At 39.4% G+C, this 23,120-nt stretch overlaps 1 protein-coding gene across 11 annotated transcripts in view; it reads left to right on the top strand.

Annotated features, from left to right (window-relative positions):
- The window catches only part of NEBL (nebulette), a 366,199-nt gene that overhangs the window by 310,374 nt on the left and 32,705 nt on the right, over nt 1–23,120 (top strand). For 5 of the 11 annotated variants that reach the window (XM_043882940.1, XM_043882943.1, XM_043882938.1 and 2 more), the window contains 9 exons: nt 4,766–4,876; nt 5,042–5,152; nt 9,797–9,901; nt 11,971–12,063; nt 14,866–14,958; nt 18,053–18,145; nt 19,866–19,958; nt 21,595–21,687; nt 22,889–22,993. The exons of 2 other annotated variants lie outside the window; for them this stretch is intronic. In XM_043882940.1, coding sequence (XP_043738875.1) covers nt 4,766–4,876; nt 5,042–5,152; nt 9,797–9,901; nt 11,971–12,063; nt 14,866–14,958; nt 18,053–18,145; nt 19,866–19,958; nt 21,595–21,687; nt 22,889–22,993 — 897 coding nt within the window. The remainder of the gene's footprint in view (nt 1–4,765; nt 4,877–5,041; nt 5,153–9,796; nt 9,902–11,970; nt 12,064–14,865; nt 14,959–18,052; nt 18,146–19,865; nt 19,959–21,594; nt 21,688–22,888; nt 22,994–23,120) is intronic. 4 more of the 11 variants (XM_043882939.1, XM_043882945.1, XM_043882944.1 and 1 more) reach the window with 4 other exon arrangements.

The following is a 23,120-nucleotide window of genomic DNA, read 5'->3' as shown; positions in this document are numbered from 1 at the left end:
TCCACTGTTTCCCCATCTATTTCCCATGAAGTGATGGGACCAGATGCCATGACCTTAGTTTTCTGAATGTTGAGTTTTAAGACAACTTTTTCACTCTCCTCTTTCACTGTCATGAAGAGGCTCTTTAGTTCTTGTTCACTTTCTGCCATAGGGTGGTGCATCTGCATATCTGAGGTTTTTGATATTTCTCCCGGCAATCTTGATTCCAGCTTGGGCTTTATCCAGCCCAACATTTCTCATGATGTACTCTGCATATAAGTTAAATAAACAGCATGACAATATACAGCCTTGACATACTCCTTTTCCTATTTGGAACCAGTCTGTTGTTCCATGTCCAGTTCTAGCTGTTGCTTCCTGACCTGCATACAGATTTCTCAAGAGGCAGGTCAGGTGGTCTGGTATTCCCACTTCCTTCAGAATTTTCCACAGTTTATTGTGATCCACACAGTCAAAGGCTTTGGCATAGTCAGTAAAACAGAAGTAGATGTTTTTCTGGAACTCTCTTGCTTTTTCAGTGATCCAGCGGATGTTAGCAATTTGATCTCTGGTTCCTCTGCCTTTTCTAAATCCAGCTTGAGCATCTGGAAGTTCATGGTTCATATACTGTTGAAGCCTGGCTTGGAGAATTTTGAGCATTACTTTACTAGCGTGTGAGATGAGTTCAATTGTGCAGTACTTTGAGCATTCTTTGGGATTGTCTTTCTTAGGGATTGGAATGAAAACTGACCTTTTGCAGTCCTGTGGCCGCTGCTGAGTTTTCCAAATTTGCTGGCATATTGAGTGCAGCACATTCACAGCATCATCTTTCAGGATTTGAAATAGCTCAACTGGAATTCCATCACCTCCATTAGCTTTTTCTGTAGTGATACTTCCTAAGGCCCCCTTGACTTTGCATTCCAGGATGTCTGGCTCTAGGTGAGTGATCACACTGTTGTGATTATCTGGGTTGTGAAGATTTTTTTGGTATAGTTCTTCTGTGTATTCTTGCCACCTCTTCTTAATATGTTCTTTTCCATGTTACTTCATGTAATTCTACCTCGTTGTTATAGAAAAACTGTGTTCTGTAACATGGATATAAATATGCAACCATTTGCCTTTAAAGTCCTATAGGCATTACCACATGTCAATGACACTTAAATATATTATAATAGGGACTTTACATAACATACTGAAAATCCTCATTTTTTTCCTTGGATCTGCTTCCTTCTTTCACCCCTACCTTTACAAGTGGTATCAGTGAAATCCCAGAAGTTACTTTGATTCCTCTTGTCAGCAAGTTTTATTGACTCCACAACCATAATGATTTCCTAGGTCCATCTACCTCTCCCCACTTTTGTCCAAGCCACCATCTCTATCTCCTGGATCATTGCAGTAGCTTCCTAAACAAGATTCTGCTTCCAACGTTGACCTCATTCTCTACCCAGAAGCCAGAACAATCCTTGAAGAGTTAAGTGTTCTGATTTCTCCCACTGAAAACCCTCCAGTGGTTTCCAGTCGCTGCAGTGTGGGCACCGTACTCCTTGCTCTGGTGTGGTGCCATACGCCCCCTCCCGCTCGTTCTCAAACCACTGTTCCCTTCTTCCCTTGCTCATTGTATTCTAGCCTTCAAGGCTCCAGGCTGGCTGCACCTCCACAAGTTTTATGGTCTCTGTATAGCTCTGTTTCTTCCTGAAACTCCTTCCCCTTGTCTTTGCATGGCTGGCTCTTTCTTGTCCTTCCTTTATTAAATTTATTAGTACTTCCTTATGGTGGCCTCCTTGGGCTTCTGAGTAACTGACTATCTAGCAACTATCAAATCACTACTTATATTTTCTGTTATTTTTGTTATTATGAAGACAGTGCAATATCCAGTATTCTTTCAAAGTCCTGGATTGGACTATGGGGGCGGGATGGGGAATTTGGAGCTGGAGAAGAGTCTTCAAAACCATCCTCATGGGACTGAACTTGAAGCCAAAAGAAAGTGTACTTTCTCTGGAGAAAATAATGTGGAAAGAACAGAAATTTTGCATTTCACACTTTTACCTAAGAATCTTCTATGACCTATTCCTTTTATGACAAGTTGGAGTGTTGCATGTTTCCTTAGAATGGTAATACATTAGTTTATTCAGAGATAGACTGATTGAGATGTCTCTGTATACTTCGGGACTGTATTTAGTTGACACTTGAACAACACAGGACATTAATTCCCGTATAATTTGCGGTCTGCTCAGTATATCCATGGTTTCTCCACACCCACAGGTTGAAACAACCACAGACCATGTAGTGCTGTGGTAGTTACTATTGAAAAATATAACCATAAAGTGAAGCTGCACAGTTCAAACCCATGTTTTTCAAGACTCAGACTCACTAGGAAAATGGTGCATTTTGGTTATTGAGAACCCACAGGAAGAACAGGCCTTGAAGAGTCAGCTGTACTATGGCCCAGGCCAATTCTGGTGATGCTGTGTCTTTGCCATCCAGAGTCTCATTTGCATGTAATTATAGCTATGTTGCATTTTGCTCCAATGACAGGTTCTCAAGTCCTTTTCAACCAGACTTCAGGACTTTGCTATATAGTTCAGCGTTTGTTTTTTCAAGTAAAGTGAATGTGCTATATTGTTACACAGATGACCTCTCACAGTTCAACTTTCCTGGTACCAGTGGGCTTGACCATGTGACTTTCATTAACAAATCTGACTCAGGCTCTTGGAACATAGATGTCATCATGTTTTTCTTTTAAGTTTTTCTAAGTTGTAAGGTATTTTATTATGCATCAATATTAGCTGATGTGACTAGAGTCCATGTAGTCTATTTATGTGCTTTTGAATGCTTTTAGATTTGGAAATTCATATTGGAAATATTAAATGACATATTTCTACCATAGAATTTTGGTGGTAATCTACGATCAATACCTCAGTTTCTACATATATTGTCTTTCAAATGAAGTGTTTTGCTTTGGGGTCTTAGCTAGAAACAGAGCTTTTTATAGGCATAGTGATAATTCAATATTGTTAGTTTGAAAGTTAAACATTTTTACTTGAGTGTTTAACTTTATTATTATTTCACTTCAGGAAAGTGAAACTGAGACTGTAAGTCAGTGAAAATAGGCAGATTTATGGGTAGCAGACTTATGGGTAGATAGTAAATAGCATTTCTCTAGATTGAAATTTTTGTTTACGACTTCTCTAAATTTACAACATCACAAATAAGCAAAGCAAAATTTACTTTATAGCGTGGAATCACAAATCTTGAATATGTCAGCATAATAGGAAATAATTGTTTTGAAGAAATTTAATAGGATATAGTCAGTAGTTGCCTTTTAATATAATTTTCATTGAAGAATAACATACATACAGAAAAATGCTCATTTATAGGAATAAGAATAATCAGTAACTTTAAAATGTGACAGGAGTATCTTAAGACAGTTGTGTGTGTGTAATCATGACATTTTATAGGTAACAGATAACCCAGCTCAAAAAAGCAGATAATTTTTATTGTTCTTGTAACCCACCAGTAGAGGAATTCTTGGCCATGGCTTAGTCTAGGACTTACACAGTGTGATTCTGTTTTAGTTTCTGACTTTCTCTTCTCAGGCAGGCTTTCTTCTCCCATTTGCAAGGAGGCGCATGGCAGCTCCCAGGGCTGCAAACTTCTCCATTCATGTCCAGAAGGAAAGAAAAGTCTCTTGAGATATTGTGTGGAAAGCGAAACATTCCTTTTCTTAAATGTACCAATCGTGAAGGGCCAGGGGTGGGGTATAACGATTTTCTTCAGCCCAGTAGAGTCCTTGCACTGGGGCCAGTCTCAGCCAAGTTGGAGGGCTTAGAACAGGAAGCAGCGAGTTGCCCAGTGACAAATCAAGGAGCTAATGAAGGAAAAACAGGAGTGAGATTCCAGGAGGCAACCAGCAATTATTCACTACAGAATGAGATACAACAATGTTTAAAAATCAATACATATTTAATTAAATGTTTTCAAAGTATAACATTTTGTCAACTAGTCAGTAGCAATGTAACACATGTATTATAAAGTTACATATATATTATCTTCCATGAGAGATGTAATTATACTTTAGTATAGTCTATTTAATATGAATTGGGGCTTCTGCCAGTAAAGATGAAAAGAATATACCAATGGCCATACCAAAGCACATGAAAGGATGCTCAGCATCATTACCATCAGTGAAATGCAAAAGAAAGCCATAGAGATGTATTACTTCACACCCACTAAAAGGCCAGGATAAAAAAAAAACACAGATTATAACAAGTGTTAGTGAAGTTGTAGAGAAGTTGGAACCCTTCTTATGTATTGTTGTTAGGATTGTAAGACGGAATACTCACTTTGGAAAACAGTTTGGCAGTTCCTCAGAAGGCTAAACAGAGTTACCATATGACCCAGCAATTTCACTTCTAGGTTATATACTCAAGAGAAATGAAAACTTATGAGATGTGACATTTTTACACTCACATTTTATTGATATTCATTGAATTATATATTAACCAATATTTTATCAATTTATTGAAATATAAAATATTTTCCTTCACCTCCCTCTGTTTCCTTTCTTAAGTCAGGTTAGTAGAAAAAAAGTTGCCTGAGTCTTTGTGGTCACTCCAAGTTGTGTTCTGCCACAAATTAAGTCTTTGTCATTTCCTAGAAAAAAAGAAGTGAATTTAGGTCCAGTTTATTTCTAAAAGCCATGATCTTGACATCAAAAATGACATCAAGTTTTTCAACGCAGATTTTCAAATTATTATAAGGCCCTAATTTCAGGTTTTATTTTCTGCAGAAAGATTATAAAAGAGATCTGGAGACTGAAATTAGAGGGAAAGGCATGCAGGTGAGCACAGACACTCTTGATATCCAGAGAGCCAAGAAAGCATCTGAAATGGCCAGCCAGGTAAGAAACTAATGGGACAAAGTTTAAAACAAACACATCAAATTGTATACAGAAGAGATATAAATGGTGTTTCCACATGTGTGACATTGAGATTCAAACGTGTAAATGTCTGCATTGCTATGGAAGGCCATGCAAAGCTCTGAAGATTGTTTTCTGTTCTTTTAGAAAGAATATAAGAAAGACTTAGAAAATGAAATTAAAGGGAAAGGAATGCACGTGAGCATGGATATCCCAGACATGCTTCGAGCCAAGAGGGCATCTGAAATCTATAGCCAGGTTGGTAGAGAATGAAGATGCTCAGGATAATATATTCTAATATTCCATCACCTTCTGCTCTGTGTGTCTCTATGATTTGTGTCTTTTTGAGGGCTTTCTATTCAAATTCAATGCAGTCTATTATAAAGTAACCACTGACCAAACTTGATTATCTCAATAATGAAAGAGACAACTGCTGTAGATTCAGCTCAACAAACATTATTGAGCATCAGAGCACCCCTATTAGGTCCCTCTGTTTTGAGTCCAAAACAGAGTCTTGTTTTGACCTTTTTATTTCCATTTTTTTATTCCATTGTGAACTTGGCTCTAATGCTTATCCTGCAAAAACATACAAAGAATTTTCTTTTATCTACTTCATCATGCATATTTTAATTTAAATAAACAACTTAAACTAAGAATAAGTTAAACTGTACAAGGTATAAGGTGAAATTGAAGATTAACCAAAATTTAATGTAAGATCTAAGTTTTGTTGATAAAATTTATTTGCCAAGTATATCTGTGACAAAGCTGCCAGAAAACTGGATGTAAGAGAAATAATGACCACAAAAGAAAGTATATAATGGAAGAAAAAAGTTATTGATAAAATCTGATTTGGGCAAAGTTATTCATTAGTGAATAATTTATTTGCTTTAATATTTGATATAAAAAGAATGAATCCCAATGGAAAAGTAGTATAGGGGAATGATAAAAAAAAGGCAATGAAGAAATTGAATTTGGCTAATGGGGTTTATGTTGCAATAATTTTTAACAAAATTTGACCAAATTTGTCAAAATTCTGACTAACAAGCAAGGAATTGAAACATCCACTAGTTCAAAAATGCGAGTGTCACAGAACTCAGGTTTAGGGGCTAGTCATGCAAGGATTCAGTATTGAGAGACAAGTGGTGAGTAAAAGGAAAGATCGCTTTACTGAGGAGGTCAGCAATCCTGGGGAGAAGGTGGACTCATGTTCCAAAGAACCAGCTATCCCCTGCTATCAGGGGCAGGAGTTTTTAAAGGGGAACTTTCGGGGTGTATAGGCAAAGGGAGTTGGTGATGGACAGGGAAGCCTGGTGTGCTGCAGTCCATGGGGTTGCAAAGAGTCGGACACGACTGAGCAACTGAACTGAGGCAAAGGGAGGGGGGCTGTGAGCAGAGAAGAGTCAGTTCTGACAGTCGTCTTGAAATTGATCACGTGGTGGTCTGGTCAGTGTCATCTTGATTGTTTTAAGTGCAGTTAATCTTCAGTTCCAAGACTGGTTTGTTCCCATTTCCTTGAGTCCATTTGTCAAAATTGTGGCAGCTTATGTCATGGCTATAGTCTGTTTCATCATGTAGTTTTAACTTCTTCCACCTGGTGGAGGTTTCAGCATTTACAAAACAGGTCAAAGGATATGGCTGAAGATATTCTCTATAGCTCTTGAGGAAGAACTAAAGGTCCTTGACTTTGTTTAATGACTACATTTTATTTGGTCTTGTTTCATTGCTTTCCTTTGTTTCCATATTTCTAAATTCTCTGATTAAATTTATTCTTTAAAGTTTTTCTGTAGACAAGAGGCAGGATTTGGGGGTAATGGGGGAGTGGAGTCTCTCCCATGGGGTCCCCATGGGGGACCTGCTCCATTTCAAGGGTATCGTGATGCCAGAATTAAGCATTTATCAAAGGAGCTGCCTGCTTCTCAGCCTTCTTCAGTGACAGAGCAGTTGGGATGTCCTGAAGTGTGTTCATCTGTCCTCAGTGTCTCATGATGGCACACGAACTTGGAGAAGTTGACACTAGTTATATCAGCTAAACTAAAAATCATAAATTCTTAAAACGGGCATATTGCCATTTGATTCGGTGGAGAAAAGTTGGCAAACTCATTCATGCATTCAGCAGATACTTCTTGAGCACCCTTTACCTGCAAAAGTAGACATGGATTTTTGCCTTTGGGGAACTACTGAGTAATCTAATTACCAAATAATCGTGCATATATAATATGACAAATTATATGTCCTACTAGAAAGTAAAGATAACAAGAGTAAACCCTTCCCATAGGAAGTGGTGCCTGAGTTGTTAGAATTCCTGCTTTAATTTAACAGTGCTGATTTTTTGAGTGTGATATGAGGGTACATCTGATTTTAAAGAACTTTAGTTATTTGAGATACAAGGAGATGCTTAAAAGGGTTTAGTGATGCTGTGGTGCATCTCACTGTGAACAATACTGTCCTTCCCTAACAAGCAGCAGTATGCCATGCAGTTACCTTCACTGACTTTGGACCCAGAGTGGCTGGGTTTAAATCCTTGTTCTGACACTTCGCTAGTGCCTCAGTTTTCCCAAGAGTGGATAATAATAATACCTGCTTGTAGGATTATCTTTCTCTGATCTTCTAGGAGGTATCTATCATTCAGCAGGTTGCCATTCTGGACTCGAACCTTGTTGCCTTGCCTTCCCTGTCCTGCTGTCCAAAGGCTGGGGCTGGAAACTTCTCCTGGGACTCGATAGGGCCTTCATTGGCACCGCTTCCTTTTTACTCCACTGCTGGAGTTGCTTTCCTGTTTCTCCACTGCTGGAAAGCCCTTCTTGCCCTGCCCTCAGGTCTTAGGCAGCCCCAAGCCTCCCAGGAGCTCCAGGATTGTATTTCACAAAGGAAAGGGCTGGAGGCTTAGGTGTGGGGCCAAGATCTACAAAGGGTGCAGCCTTGCAGGCTGGAGCCTGTCCCTCCGCTTTGGCCTCCAGACACTCTGTTCCCCAGCCCAACCCTAGGACCCCACAACACTGCCTGCCCTTGGCCCACCATGGCTTCCCCAAGTTTTGGAACCCAAAACCCCTGAGCCCCTGCACTCCCCCACCCCTCACCTCTGGTGCGAGCTGAAGCTGGAATACCAGACCACACCTGACCTGCCTCCTGAGAAATCTGTATGCAGGTCAAGAAGCAACAGTTAGAACTGGACATGGAACAACAGACTGGTTCCAAATCGGGAAAGGAGTATGTCAAGGCTGTATATTGTCACCCTGCTTATTTAACTTATATGCAGAGTACATCATGAGAAATGCCAGGCTGGATGGAGCACAAGCTGGAATCAAGATTGCCAGGAGAAATATCAGTAACCTCAAATATGCAGATGACACCACCCTTATGGCAGAAAGTGAAGAAGTAAAGAGCCTCTTGGTGAAAGTGAAAGAGGAGAGTAAAAAAGTTGGCTTAAAGCTCAACATTCAGAAAACTAAGGTCATGGCATCTGGTCCCATCATTTCATGGGAAATAGATGGGGAAACAGTGGAAACAGTGACAGACTTTATTTTGGGGGGCTCCAAAATCACTGCAGATGGTGACTGCAGCCTTGAAATTAAAAGACACTTACTCCTTGGAAGGAAAGTTATGACCAACCTTGACAGTATATTAAAAAGCAGAGACATTAGTTTGTCAACAAAGATCCGTCTAGTCAATGCTATGGTTTTTCTAGTATGGATGTGATAGTTGGACTATAAAGAAAGCTGAGCATTGAAGAATTGATGCTTTTGAACTGTGGTGTTGGAGAAGACTCTTGAGAGTCCCTTGGACTGCAAGGAGATCCAACCAGTCCATCCTAAAGGAAATCAGTCCTGAATATTCTTTGGAAGGACTGATGTTGGAGCTGAAACTCCAGTATTTTGGCCACCTGATGTGAAGAGCTGACTCACTGGAAAAAACCCTGATGCTAGGAAAGATTGAAGGCGGGAGGAGAAGGGGACAGCAGAGGACGAGATGATTGGATGGCATCACCAACTCAATAGACAGGAGTTTGAGTAAACTCTGAGAGTTGGTGATAGGGATGCCTGGTGTGCTGCAGTCCATGGGGTTGCAAAGAGTTGGACCCAGCTGAGCGACTGAACTGAACTACTATGTAAATGCTGGCCCTAGTAGAAGGTATTGCCTAGGATATATCTGAGCTCATAATAGTACATTTAGTAGCAAAAGGAAAATTGATATTTTTATCTCTAGTACAAATACTAGTACCTTTTCCTTAGTCAAGTGTATCTTTATCTGAAGTAGGAAGCCAAGAATAAATCTCGAAGCATGAAGACAAGTAAGCAAAGAGAGTCAGGTTACTGGTAGGAGTTATAAGGGCTATTTTGAACAGGAACTGGAACTTCTCATGAGAGAGTAGCTTCTAGGCTTAGGACTTCCATAGAGGTCAGGCCGTCCCAGAGTGTTTGAATAGTTTTGGGTGGGAACCATTGCCTGAGAGAAGGTGAATGTGTTTTCCTAGACTGTTTGCTTACTCTGTTTGCATATGCTGTTTATTTTTACTGTTCCATAAATACATCATAGAGTTTGACAAGACTGAGAGGCTGAGCACACACACAAACACATCAAGACCTGGTTTGAATCCTAAGCTATGTGGGCTTCCCCGGTGGCTCAGCTGGTAAAGAATCCGCCTGCAATGCGGGAGACCTGGGTTCGATCCCTGGGCTGGGAAGATGCTCTGGAGAAGGGAAAGGCTACCCACTCCAGTGTTCTGGCCTGGAGAATTCCATGGACTGTATAGTCCATGGGGTCACAAAGAGTCAGACACAACTGAGCGACTTTCACTTTCAGGTATAGCAGAGTTGGAAAAAGCAGTACCATTTTCTCTTTGTCTCTGTCTGTCTTGAATATGGCACACAGAGTTTCAGATTCACATTCACTTTATATTTTTAGAAAAAGTATAAAGATGAGGCAGAGAAGATGCTTTCTAGCTATTCTACTGTGGCAGATACTCCTGAAATTCAGAGAATTAAGACAACTCAACAAAACATTAGTGCGGTGAGTAGCCATTGTCTCTTTCCAGTTGTCACCTTGAAATGATGTTTTGAAAGGGGGCTTTTGTTCCTCAGTCTGATTTTTTTGCTGCCTTGCTTCAATTTTCAGTCAAATGCATATCTTTCCTTCTTTAAAATCATAAGAATACCAAATGTTCTTACAACTTATACTTGATCATGATTATTTTAGAATTACAGATTCAAATTTCCTTTTTAGGTACAAGCAACAGCTACTTTTAACTGAATTTTAAAATTTCATTCAGGAAAGAGATCTTACACACATATTTTACTTTGAAGATAAAAATAGTCATATGAAGTGATGGCCTTCCTGGTCATTGATTAATTGCATTGATAATATATCTAGGGACTTACTAGGTTATAACCAATTCCTAAGGGCTTCCCTGGTGGCTCAGTGGTAAAGAACCAGCCTGCCAATTCAGGAGATGTGGGTTCAGTCCTTGGGTCAGGAAAATCCCCTGGAGAAGGAAATGGCAACCCACTCCAGTACTCTTGCCTGGAAAATCCCATGGACAGAGGAGCCTGGTGGGCTGCGGTCCATGGGGTCGCTAAGAGTTGGACATGACTGAGCGACTTCACTTTTACTTTTCACTTTCATGCATTGGAGAAGGAAATGGCAACCCACTCCAGTGTTCTTGCCTGGAGAATCCCAGGGATGGGGGAGCCTGGTGGGCTGCCGTCTATGGGGTTGCACAGAGTCGGACACGACTGAAGTGACTTAGCAGCAGCAGCGACTAAAGAACAACAATCAATTCCTAAACTTTCATATTTTTGTTCTGAGGAATAGGAATTTTATCAGCACCATTGATTAAGATAGTGGGCTTATATGTAATAGCTCATGTAATAAGTGGGTTATATGAACTTGAATTCTAAAAGAAAAATTGATGGTACAGCCAATATTTTAATGTAGAATTAACTTAGTGGTTAAGCAAATGTTATTAAAAATATAAATTCTATTATTTCTGAAAATTTCTGGAATATTTTCTACTTTCTAATAAATTGGAAAACTCTTAACTCTGCAAGTATGCTGTTCAGGGTACCTCTAGAGACAGGCCTGTGCCAAGAGATGTAGAAATGTTGCTGGAAGAGAGGATGAGGGAGAAGAGTTGTGTGGCCCTTACCACCTGTGATTCCAGATTTCTAGCTTTTGCAGGGGAACATCTCATATGTCCTGCTCTCCTGACCCTCACTGGGACCTACTGGTTAACAAATATCAGGAGAGTGAACCCAAAGTTGGTGCTCTGTGACCACCTAGAGGGATAGTGTAGGGAGGGTAGTAGGAGGGGGGTTCAAGAGGGAGGGGTCATATGTATACCTATGGCCAACTCATGTTGCTGTGTGGCAGAAACCATCACAATACTGTAAAGAAATCATCCTCCAATTTAAAAATTAATTAATTTAAAAAGAGAGGGAGTAGTTCTGGCCTCGAGTGACTTCCTTATAATTAGTCTGTTTTTCTGTAGGACACTTTGTTTTTTCTTTTCCTTTGTGGTTGAAAGGGGTAGGTGTTGGTAGGGATGGAGAGATGTGGGAAGGTTTGAGGAATAAGTGGAAGATAAGGAAAACAGGCTGACGTAGTGTCCATGCTGATGGTAAAGCTAATATTTTCTTTGAAGAGAACAAGACTGTCTTTGCTCTGACATGAAGAAGAGCAGTTGCTTGAAACTTCATGCTATTTTTGAATTAAACGGTAACTGCTTAGTAAGGATATTTATAACATCCTTTAATTTTTCTCAGCTGCACATGTGACATATGTTTGTATTTGAGGAAGAAAATTTCTATTCTTAGAGCAAGTAATCTGCAGCCATGTAAGGTACCAGGCATACCCTAGAACAGGTAGTAGAGGTTTACTTGTGAGACTGTGGAATACAAAACCAAAGTTCTGCATTTTTTTCCATGATGGATTATTTAATTGATTAATGTAACATTGGTTCTCATAAATAGAAGCTGTATTCACATTACTTTAAAACCTGAGAAATTTTCCTTTGTAAGAATCAAATCTAGGACTTGAATTCTAATAAGCTTAGTTATTCTTTTCCTTTTCTTATAATGAAGGTATTTTATAAGAAAGAAGTAGGAGCTGGCACAGCAGTAAAAGATACTCCTGAGATTGAACGAGTGAAGAAAAATCAGCAGAACATTAGTTCAGTAAGTTCTCTATGGCATTAATTATCCTTTCCAAAAGCAAACACAAGCTAGATAAATGTTTTTAGTTCTTTACAAAACTAGCTGCCTTTTTCTTTTTTTCTTCGCTTTGTTGAAACACTGTTTCATCAAATATCAAAGACCTAACTTTCAGAAGGAAACTGTAGCCTTGTTCCCCTTGAACCTAAAGCAGTATTTCATCTTGATATATATATATCATAGTGCATAAGAGATAGATCACTTTAATAGTACAGTAATGAAATCTAGGATTAGTTTTCATCCTTTTGAACAGAATTTTAGCTATATTACATTTTTCAGAGAAAGGATACTTTTCAATACCTCCTCACAACTTGGAGGAAAGAAATTTTATCCTGATAGAATGATTAAAGGCACTAGAACATTTATTTGGTGGCTCAAGAGAAGGTTTCAAAGGCCCCATTTACCTTCTACTTCTTTGAGCTTCCAGCAAAGAAAATCACACACCTTCATTATAATTTGTAAAATAAATTTACCACCCCCCTCCCCAGTGCTCTTTGAACTTGGGGGAAGGGTAGAGGAGGTGTTTAATGTTCTGGATTAAAAACTTCTTCACTCAGTGCTTGACATTTACAATGGATCATTGCTACCCTTACCAACAGGTGTATTTGGTAATAGTTGTTATACAGTCATCCCTTGGTGGCCACAGGTGTCCCCCCCCAGCACACACACATGGTCATTTACACATACTCACACCAACATCAGCAGATGCCCACGTCCCTCACTGTTGGGCCTCCACATCCTTAGGTTCCACATAGAGGATGTGCGGAACTTGCTATTTAGTTTCTTGCTGAAGGTTCTTTCCTTACATCTCCTGCCCTGACCTTTCTCTTGACCTTCACCCTCGGAGGCAGAGTTTCTTTAAGTCGTCCAAGTCGAACTGCCTTGATTAAACGCCTTTGTCAGGAACTCCAGTGGTTACCTGGCATCCTAGGATATGTGTGCACTGGCATTTGTGGAGACAGAGTAGGAAAGGTAAGGTCGCGCTGTAGTAAACAGACTTACAGAAAATGAACTTACAGAAAAACTGTAGAATGCACGTGCACTAGAATCTCTGTACAGTGAAGGAGTCAGATTTCCTGCAGAAAGCGCAAGGAAGAGGAGCTGACGGGGACAGTGCTGACCCGCCGCGGTGAGTCTGTGTCAGGCAGCGCTGAGTCTGGTAGAGAAGTTAGTTCAGCTGAGAGATGTAAAGTGGTTGTTTCCTTCACTTCCAAATGATAACATTTGAAATGTACCCGTCAATGTACTGGGGTATAATGTTATAAATGTTCTGTACTGCACAATTCTGTTGCCTACAGCGAAATGACTGTGCCATTTTGATTAGTTTGGAGTCGTATGAAAAACAAAAATGTTCATCTTTAATTGTGTTTAGCATCTCACCCTGGGAAAATCACACAGTCTATCATTTCTTCTCCTGGCATCCCCCTGCCTCATCTAGCAAACAATAAACGCCTAGTTCTGTATCTCTATGAGCCTAGGCCATAAACTCCTGCTTAGTATTCAAATGGAAAGTTGCCCTTTCAAGATTAGCAGGATCTGTCAAACCAAGATAGTATTCTCTAACATTTAAAGATCTCGACATTTTCCACCTCCAGAGGATGAGCCTTTTGAGTATTAGCTTTCTCTCTTAAGAACTATTTTGGAATGTTACTCGGAGACTGTCTCAGTGTACTCTTGATTTAACTGTTTTGGATCTGGCCTAATATTGGCGGTGTTACTCATATCACAAGTGAAATGTACAGATGCTAAAACATAGATGATAGCGAAGATATTTAGGTATTGTTTCTTCATGACTCTCAGGATGAATTTCAGCCTTAATAATTTTAAACATTACCAAGTGATTTCTAAAATGTATTTTGCATAGATCTAAGTCTTTGCTAAATTTCAGCATATGCCACTGAAGTCTAGCTGATGTGTCCATATTTATATATATATATGTGTGTGTGTGTGTGTCCTTTATCTCAATTCCAATCTTCCATGCATTTTAGACATATTAAAATACCATGTAATATGATAGCATCACTAATCATTGTATAAGTTTAAAGGACTTGTCCTGGGCGTAACTGTGTGCTGTTTTTATCATTTATCTGGTTGATTTTCCTCTAAGTAGACTTGACGGAGGAGCTTTTGACTGTTGTGAATGCCAGGATATAGGCGGACTTTACATAACATGATTGTGTGTAACAAGATACTTCCTGACTTTCTGCTACTGGACCTTCTGTAGTGATCAGCACTCAGTGGCCTCTGCTTGTAGTATATTTCCTTCCATCCACCTTCCTCTTTCTCTTCTTTTATTTTTTTTCTTATTCTAGATTATTTGTGTACTCTCAGTCAGATAAGCAGTGTTTCTAAGACTTCGTAGCTAACTCAGTTTGACTCTTGCCTTTAAAGACATGGTGAGTACACAAATAATAAATAGAAACTGCTTTTATTATAGAAAAATAATGAATTATTAAGATAATTTCTAAAATTTTTGGTGCATCTGCCTGATGATAAAATTTATTTTTATAAGCAGTATATGCTTATTTTAGTTAAAAAAAACCTCTCCAGTGATGGATAGGTGAATAGATATGGGTTTGTTTGTACTTTAAGATAAAGGAATCCTGAAAGCCCCAGATGAAATAAAAATGTGTGTTCTCATTGAAGGAAAATTAATGTTGAAATTAAAAAATAGGCTATGTAATAGTTAAAAATGAAGAATTCTTAACTATTTTTTAAAACTTATGTTGAATAAGACTCACATTTTTTTAAAAATAAATCATGCAGGTGAAGTACAAAGAAGAGGTGAAACATGCAACAGCCATTTCAGATCCACCAGAACTCAAGAGAGTTAAAGAAAACCAGAAGAACATCAGCAATGTGTGATCACATTTGTTTAAGTATTGTTTTCTGTGGGCATGCCGCTTGCACAGTAGAATGAATTAGAATGAATACCATTGTAGGAAGGCCAGTTCCTGAAAGGTGGAGATAATTTCACACATGTTTGTGTTGGGCTAGCATTGCACCAAGCATGTGCATTTGCTTACTAAAGAATGTGGTGTTGAATGCCTACTCTGTTCTTGTTCTTGGGGGCATTCAAAGATGAGTGAGATATACCTTAAGGTTAGAGCCTGTGTGTATTCTCAAGGTCTCTAGGAGAAACAGTTGTGGGGATAAATAAAGATTGTGCATTAAGTGCTCTAAAATAATTAATATTTGTTGAGTGCTTACTACCTTTTTGGGGTTCTTTACATGCAATATCTCATTTAATGTTAAATAATAACTCTGTTTTCAAAGTGCTGGGGAAATGCAGAGAAGGAAGGCTATGTCAGTGAGAGAGAGGAAAACTTTTGGAAAAAGAGTATCACTTGAGCTAGATCTTGAAGAATTAATAAAAGTTTAGGATGGATTTCATGAGAAAGGGCCCTCCTGGCAGTGCATACTGAATGTGTTCATGATCTGAGATCTGTTCAAAGAGGGGAAAGTTCAGTGTGATGAATCCTTGGGGTAGAAGACGGCAGGAGAAAGATGGTGGAGAGAGAAAGCATGATTCAGGCCCCGAGGAGCTGCCAGCAGTGCCAGTGTCCCTGGTTCAGATGGCCTGCTGATGCTCAGGCCTTGACTTATGAGTTAAATTGCTTTAATGTGTTCCTTTTTTAAAAAAATTAATGTTTATAGGAGTAAAGTTGATTTACAATGTTGTGTTACTTTCTGCTATACAACAAAGTATATCAGTTATACATATATCCAGTCTTCTTCAGATTCTTTCCCCATATAGGTCCTTACAGAGAACTGAGTAGAGTTCCCTGTGCTATACAGTAGGTACCTATCAGTTATCTATTTTAGATATGGTAGTATGTGTATATATTTTATATATAGTAGTATGTATATGCCAATCGCAAGCTCTCAATTTATCCCTCCCCCACCTTTGGGGGAGGGATGACCATAAGTTTGTTTCCTACATCTGTGATTCTGTTTCTCTTTTGTAAATAGGTTCATTGGTGACATTTTTTAGATTCCACCTATAAGTGATATCATATGATAGTTGTCTTCCTCCAACTTGCTTCACTCAGTGTGACCTAGAGATTGCCATAACATGTCCCTTTTTGTAAAAGAAGGGTTACACAGGAAGCCCAGCTCATTGATGAGCTAGACGTGTGGGGTGAGGGTTGGGAGGGGGCTCGAGAGGGAGGGGAATGTTACATATAGATGGTACCTACTGTTGCAGAGCAGAAACCAGCACAACCTGTAAAGCAATTATCCTCCAAAAATAAAATAAGAGTTTACTAGTTTTCAATTTATCATGGAAACATAACACCCCCTTAAAATAACTATTTGAGAATAATGAGTTAATTTAATAAAAAAAATACTAGAAGTCACAGCTTAGGTGATACCTTGCATGGCATATGGTAAGTGGTATATACATGATTGAAGTTTGAATAACTCTGGAGTGGAGAACAATGTGGGCTCTGGACTGTTGGTTTGATCCTAGCTCCAGACCCTATTTGCTGTATATCCTTCATAAGCCACCAACCTCTCCAAGCCTCATTCTCCTCATCTTTAAAACAGGGACTAGAACATTAAGTGAGATATTGCCTGTAAAACACTCAGCCTGTTTGTGAGTGGATGAATGCAATACATGAAGTGTCTCCATATCAAATTTATGTCCCCAAACTTACATCCACTAGAAATTGGCTGCAGCAATTTCTCTACATCACTGATGCTGTTCAACAAATGTTTTTCCTCTGAACGCTACCCAGAGTCATCTTTCTTTGTATCCTGCCATCAACAAAGATTACTTTGGGCCTTTTCTCACTTTAGGCAATTATCTGACACAGAATCTGCCTAAACTCTCAGACTGCATACCATGGTACAGAGAAAGAAGTCACACTGGCAAGAGCCTGACCCTTTGTCATTTATTTTCCAGGCTTATCAGATATCTGTTCCCTTGCACATGCACTGCTGAGGGTGTACATCTCAAGTCCATTTTATCTGCAGGCCTTGTGATGTCCTGCAAAAAAAGAAAAAATTCCCTCACACTAAGTTTAAGCTCCAAAAAGTCATTAAGACTGTCCCTGTGGAGTTCTTCATAATGCAATTTTAACCTCTAGTTTTCCTTTTACCTGTCAGAAATTCATTTGGTGGATATGCTTTCTCTCCCCCTGTGTTGTATCCTCATTTTATTTCCTGGAATGTTGTGGAATTACTGGGAAAGCTGACCACAAATGTTGGACTCTGATGCCCCATTCTGGCAGTAGGTCAGAAGTATCTACATGATGGGACTTCCCTGGTGGTCCAGTGGCTAAGGCTCCACTTTCCCACTGCAAGGGGCCAGGGTTCCATCTCTGGTCGGAAAACTAAATTCATACTTGATGAAACTAAAGATTCCATTTGCAACAACTAAGACCTGGTGCAGTCAAATAAATAAATAAATGTTTTTTTAAAAAAGAAATATCTCCACGATGCTGGTCAGTGCATGGTCTTCCAATGTTGGAACTTGGTGAAGAAGGAGGTTCAGGTTTCTTTTTATAGTGACAACCAATCACTGAGGTGAAGGCATAGGACTGGCATAACCCTTCTAACCCTTCTTTCTAGTGATGAATCCAGAATTTTTATCTTTAAATGTAAATATAAAATGGTCATTTGGTAATGTCATTTTAGTACTGTGAAGACACAAACTCACAGAAGTGGTCATTTATCATTACTGATAGGATCAAACTCAGAGAGGCCACCAAAAAATGATACAGTTTGAAGACTAACAACCCCGGGCATGATACAAAACATTTGGGCAAGGAAAAGCTTAGTTCCAGGATCACTGTGATGATGACATCTATTAGCTGAGCATCTTTCGCTGTAAAATCCTAGCAAAGATGTCAGCTAATGAGCGCTGTGTGGCGTTTCTTTTCACCAGTTGCTGTGTGTTAGCTCACTCTTCCTTCTGGGACCCCCACACCATCTTGCGTTTGTCTCCCAGCTCAGGTACAGAGAGCCGTGTGGCAGAGCAACTCCGGTGAGCATGACGCCCGAGATAGAGAGAGTGAGGCGAAACCAGGAGCAGCTGAGCAGGGCAAGTTGTTTCTGTTTTGCTCTTACATTTTACCAAGCATTAGCTATTTTTATTCTTTACAGTGCCTTCTGAAAAGCATTAGACAGTCTACATCTTGGTCACTCCTTTTCTACTATTCCATACTGAGGGGTGTGGACTGTGGCACCCTTGTGGGAGTCCAGGAAGTTGGGAACTGCTTTGCTACTATTCAGCCATGCTTATTTATTCAAGAAATCTTAAAAAAAAAAATTTTTTTTTTTAATGTGGACCATTTTTCAAAGTCTTAAGTGAATTTGTTACCATATTGCTTCTGTTTTATGTTCTGGTTGCTTGGTTATGAAGCATAGCTTCAGGGATCCTAGCTCCCTGACTAGGGATTGAACCTGTACCCCCTGCATTGGAAGGCAGAGTTCCAGCCATTCAACTACTAGGGAAGTCCCTATTGAAGAACTCTTCATTAAGCAATGTGGCAGGCATTATCCTGGTCCCTGGTACACAGAGATAGATAAGACCCCTTCCTATCTTCATGGGCCTCATAGTTTAGATGGTAAATCTCTAAAACTACATCCAAATCTAAAGACCAGGAGAGCAGCATAGTGGGTATGTTGTCAGTCTGAGAAAAGAGGAAGTTGTCTATTGGTGTAAGGCAAAAGAAGACCTGACTTGACTGGGTTCTGAGACATAGTGTCATGGCAGGGAACCTTATAAATAAAACAGAAAACATCAATCATTCATTGATCTGTTGCTAGTAAAGCAAGGGTAGTTAATAATCATGAGGTTCCTCTGCTGTGAACCCTGTGCTAAATGTGTTAAGTGATTCAGTGGGGTATGCATGATTTATTGCTCTGGTTTGTAGGTGTGGGAAACTGAGTCTTTAGAAGTCAGGGGACATGCAAGAACCCATGGTTTGTGACAGCAGGGCTGGGATTTGAACCCAGGCCTCCCCGAATTCAGAAATCTCTTTCAAACGTGTCCCCTAATAGTTATTTTTCCCATTTTTTGATCGTTTTATGGAACTTTTACCATTATAAACAATAACCTTCTTCTTCTGAAATAGATAATTTTGAGACACTAAAAAATTTAAGAGTGAGTTCTCCCAGATGAAGGAGAAAATCAGGCTGATTGCTGCTTTATCCTTACCGTATCCCTGATGGTGGTATGAGTGAGGGGTCTTCAGCTTCTTTTGAAGGTGGAGGCTCCAGGGTCAGAATAGGAGTAAATGGGCTTCCCAGGCTGCTGTGGCTACTTCACTATAGTTCTCTTGTAATGATTTCTTTTTTTCTTTTAGTTTTAATTATTTTCCCCTATTTTTTGTCCATGCACAGCATGCAGGATCTCAGTTCCCTGACCAGGGATCTAACATGTGGCCACCACTAGTGGAAGTTAAGACACCACAGTGTCTTGACAACTGAAATGGCAAGGAAATCCCTTGTAATGATTTCATTACAGTGTCTTCCCCTTGTATTTCGATTACCTTTAGTTGTGGTCTTTGCAGTTAGTTTTGGTATTTAAGAGAGAAATATTTATTAAAAATCATTTTTAAGAAGCACAACCAGCACTCGGTGCTTGCCAAGTCAGAAGAATCAGAAGCCAGATGTAGATTTGAACTGAAGGGTTGGCATACATCTACTGTGGGGAAAAGTATGTAAAAAAATAGGGTTAATTTTGAGGCTTATCCTCTGTTGGTATTTGGTTGGAGATCATTCTGCTGTTTATTAAAATTCATATTAATCCTCCACAGGTAAAATACAGAGGAGAGATTAAACAGGCGACTGCAATTTCTGATCCACCAGAGCTGAAGAGAGTGAAAGAAAACCAGAAGAACCTCAGCAATGTGTGATCTTAGTCACTTTTTTCTTATGAAAGCAAACATATTGTCAACATGTCAATGAAGGGATCGTGTCTTCCAAGTTTTCATGACCTTGAGTTGATTGCCTCTGCTCTCAATTGACTGTCAATTTATTGGAAAGTTTTCAGGGTGTTAGGTATTGTGGGTCCAGTCAGGCATGCCCTGCTCACAGTTCCCAGTGACTGCAGTGTGAGTTTTGTCTGCAGGTTATTGTGTATCCCTCTTATCTGCTCTTCATGCTTGCAGTTTCTGTGGTTCTCCAAAGGGATGCCATGGCAATTTCTGGCATCTTGGCTCTACAAATAAGCTTTCCCACTCCCTTTCCTCCATATGTATTAATAAATGTATTCTCATTCTGTAGCCTGTCCAGCCCCATTTCCCACTCACAGCTATCATCACTTTATTTTTGGATGATGCTGGGAAAAAATTATGAAGTGTGCCTTGCTGAATAGGTCCATTTTCAGGGCACTTGTTCAGGGCTGTCAAGTTTTACTCAGACACCAATTCTTGGCCTGTTCTAACTCCTTTCCGTTATGATATCCATGGATGCAGTTTGCTGAGAGAGTCCTTTTTTATTTTTAAATTAAAAAAAAAAATTTTCTTTTATTTTTTGGTTGCATTATGCAGCATGTGGGTTCTTAGTTCACCAAACAGGGATCAAACTCATGCCCCCTGCATTGGAAGCATGGAGTCTTAAGCACTGGACCACCAGGGAAGTCCCTGAGAGAATCATTTTTTTTCAAAATCGTTAATAATAAATTGTGTTCTTTGGGAGAGGAAATTTGAAAATCTTTTAAATGCAAAGAAATCTTTTATTCTTTAAACCTTTAAAGTCCTTTGGCCAGATTATAAAGGAAAGGCAGTTTATTGTTTGGCATTGTCCCTGACAACTGTATTTTGGAGAAGTAGATACCTTCTGATGTATTCGGAGTACAGTTGATGTAACTCCATTACTCTCTAAAGGGAACATGGTTCTGGAGAAGGAGGGCTGGAGCATTGGGGAGCGTGCTGGCCTTATGGGTCACCATGGTTACCACGTAGGCATCATGGCCAAAGTTCTGCTGCATGGTCCAACAGCCTTCTATGTGGGTAAGGGTACCTTAAAGCAACATCCTTGAAGATATTTCTTACCTTACTCCTTTGTGATGAAATGCTTACTACAGCTTTACTGATGGTACACGCATGTAATGAGTACCTTCACAGTGATTCTCTGCCATTGGATGAATTAAAATAGAATGATTTAAGATGCAAGCATTTAAAATATGACTAGACCTCTGATGGCTCAGTGGTAAAGAATCTGCCTCCCAATGCAAGAAACACCGTTTGAATCTGTGGTCTGGGAAGTTCCCCTTGAGAAGGAAATGGCACCCCACTCCAGTGTTCTTGCCTGGAAAAAAACCCATGGACAGAGAAGCCTGGCGAGCTACAGTGGATGGGGTTGCAAAGTGTCGGTCATGACTTAGTGACTAAACAACAAAGACCTCTGCTAGCTTCCTTTTTTATTCTTCCCCCACCCCACCACAGCTTCCTATCCTTACTTAGCTCTTTTAAATAAGTACTATGAGACTCTTGTTTAGTTGAATTGATTCACAGTGCTGTTTTTTATTTTCCAAAATGATAGGTTTATTATAAATCTCAGATGGGAAGAGCTACAGCTTTAAGTGTAACTCCTGAAATGGAAAGAGTAAAGAAGAATCAAGAAAATATTAGTTCGGCAAGTTGTTTTATTCACTTGGGGCTATCATGAAGGATATGTCCTTTATTATTTATTTGCAGACCAAGAAGCTTTTGTAAGATATGCAGAAAGTACATGTGTTATTTCAGATGACATCTGAAAGCCTCCACTGTCTAACTTTATATTGTCCTGAACCCTACTGATGTTTCCAGATGTGACCAACACTTATATTTAAAGTTTCATTTTAAACTGAATTATGTTCATTTAAACAATGAATCATATTATTTTAGCCAGTGTCTTTGAAAGTGGTAGTCTTTGATGTATAAGTTAAACAATTATCATTTTACAGATGTATTCCATTGAATGTTGATTGTTAAGTCCTCTCTGCAAAACAAAATAAGAAATGAATCATTACTCCAAAGTAAGGACTTAGAGGAAAAAGCAATCTTTAAATATACTTAACACAGAAACCGCTTACTCACTGAAGTTCTGTGTTGCATGTCAGTGTCTGATTTGGGGAGTGCACCTCCTCTCAGGAAATACCAGGGCTTCCGTTCTGAGTGCACATGTGCCCTCATAATCTGTATCCTGATCTTATACAGAAGCAGCTTCACAAAAAGCGGTGTTCTGATGGTCAGATGTCAGAAAGAGCTTTATGCCTGGAATCTGCATTTAGATTTTAAACTGTGCAGCTCTCTAGTGGCATTTCTGCCCAGAGATGCTGACTGTATTCACCGTAAATTACCTTTAGGCTGTGGCTGTTTAGAGGGAACCTAAGATGAATACTTAATGATTCTTACCATGTGCTCTGATCAAATAAAAGGAAATATTGATAGAGGTATGTTTGTTATGCATGCTTCCACAGTGTTATGGTGGAAAATGGGGAAATAGAGAGACAGAAATAGAAATTTAGGTTCCATTTAGTTTTGGATTTTCCCTATTGATAAAGTATTTCCCACTTTTACAGACTCATGGTTAGTGGATGTTGGTCACTTACACATTTGTATTCAGTTGGTAGAGAGATTTAGGTCATCTTTGCCGTAGCCTTTAAAGGAGACCATCAAGAGTAAAATTTTAGCTCATTATTCTAGAAGGAAATGTAATTCACTAAATAAGTTGCCTGGGAAGTAATTCAGAATATGTTGTATATGCCTCACTCATTTGGAAAGCTTGAAAAACTTACGTAATTTTTAAATTATAGTTTCTTTTTGTTAAGTATGATCTATTATTTACTTTGCAGGTAAAATATACCCAGGACCAGAAACAGATGAAAGGTAGACCAAGTCTGATTTTAGATACACCTGGTCTCAGACATGTCAAAGAAGCTCAAAATCATATTTCAATGGTAGGGTCCAACAGGTCCTCCATCCGTGACTAAACCGTACTAAGGAGTGGCTGCACCCAGTGCTCTGATGGCGTTGTTCACCATTAATCTGGATAACTAACAAAGCGTGGGGAGGCCCACGGGCCCA

The sequence above is a fragment of the Cervus elaphus genome, chromosome 23 (genome assembly GCF_910594005.1).
Source record: "Cervus elaphus chromosome 23, mCerEla1.1, whole genome shotgun sequence".
In the NCBI taxonomy this organism is placed as follows: domain Eukaryota; kingdom Metazoa; phylum Chordata; class Mammalia; order Artiodactyla; family Cervidae; genus Cervus; species Cervus elaphus.
This window is presented reverse-complemented; position numbering and strand designations above follow the sequence as displayed.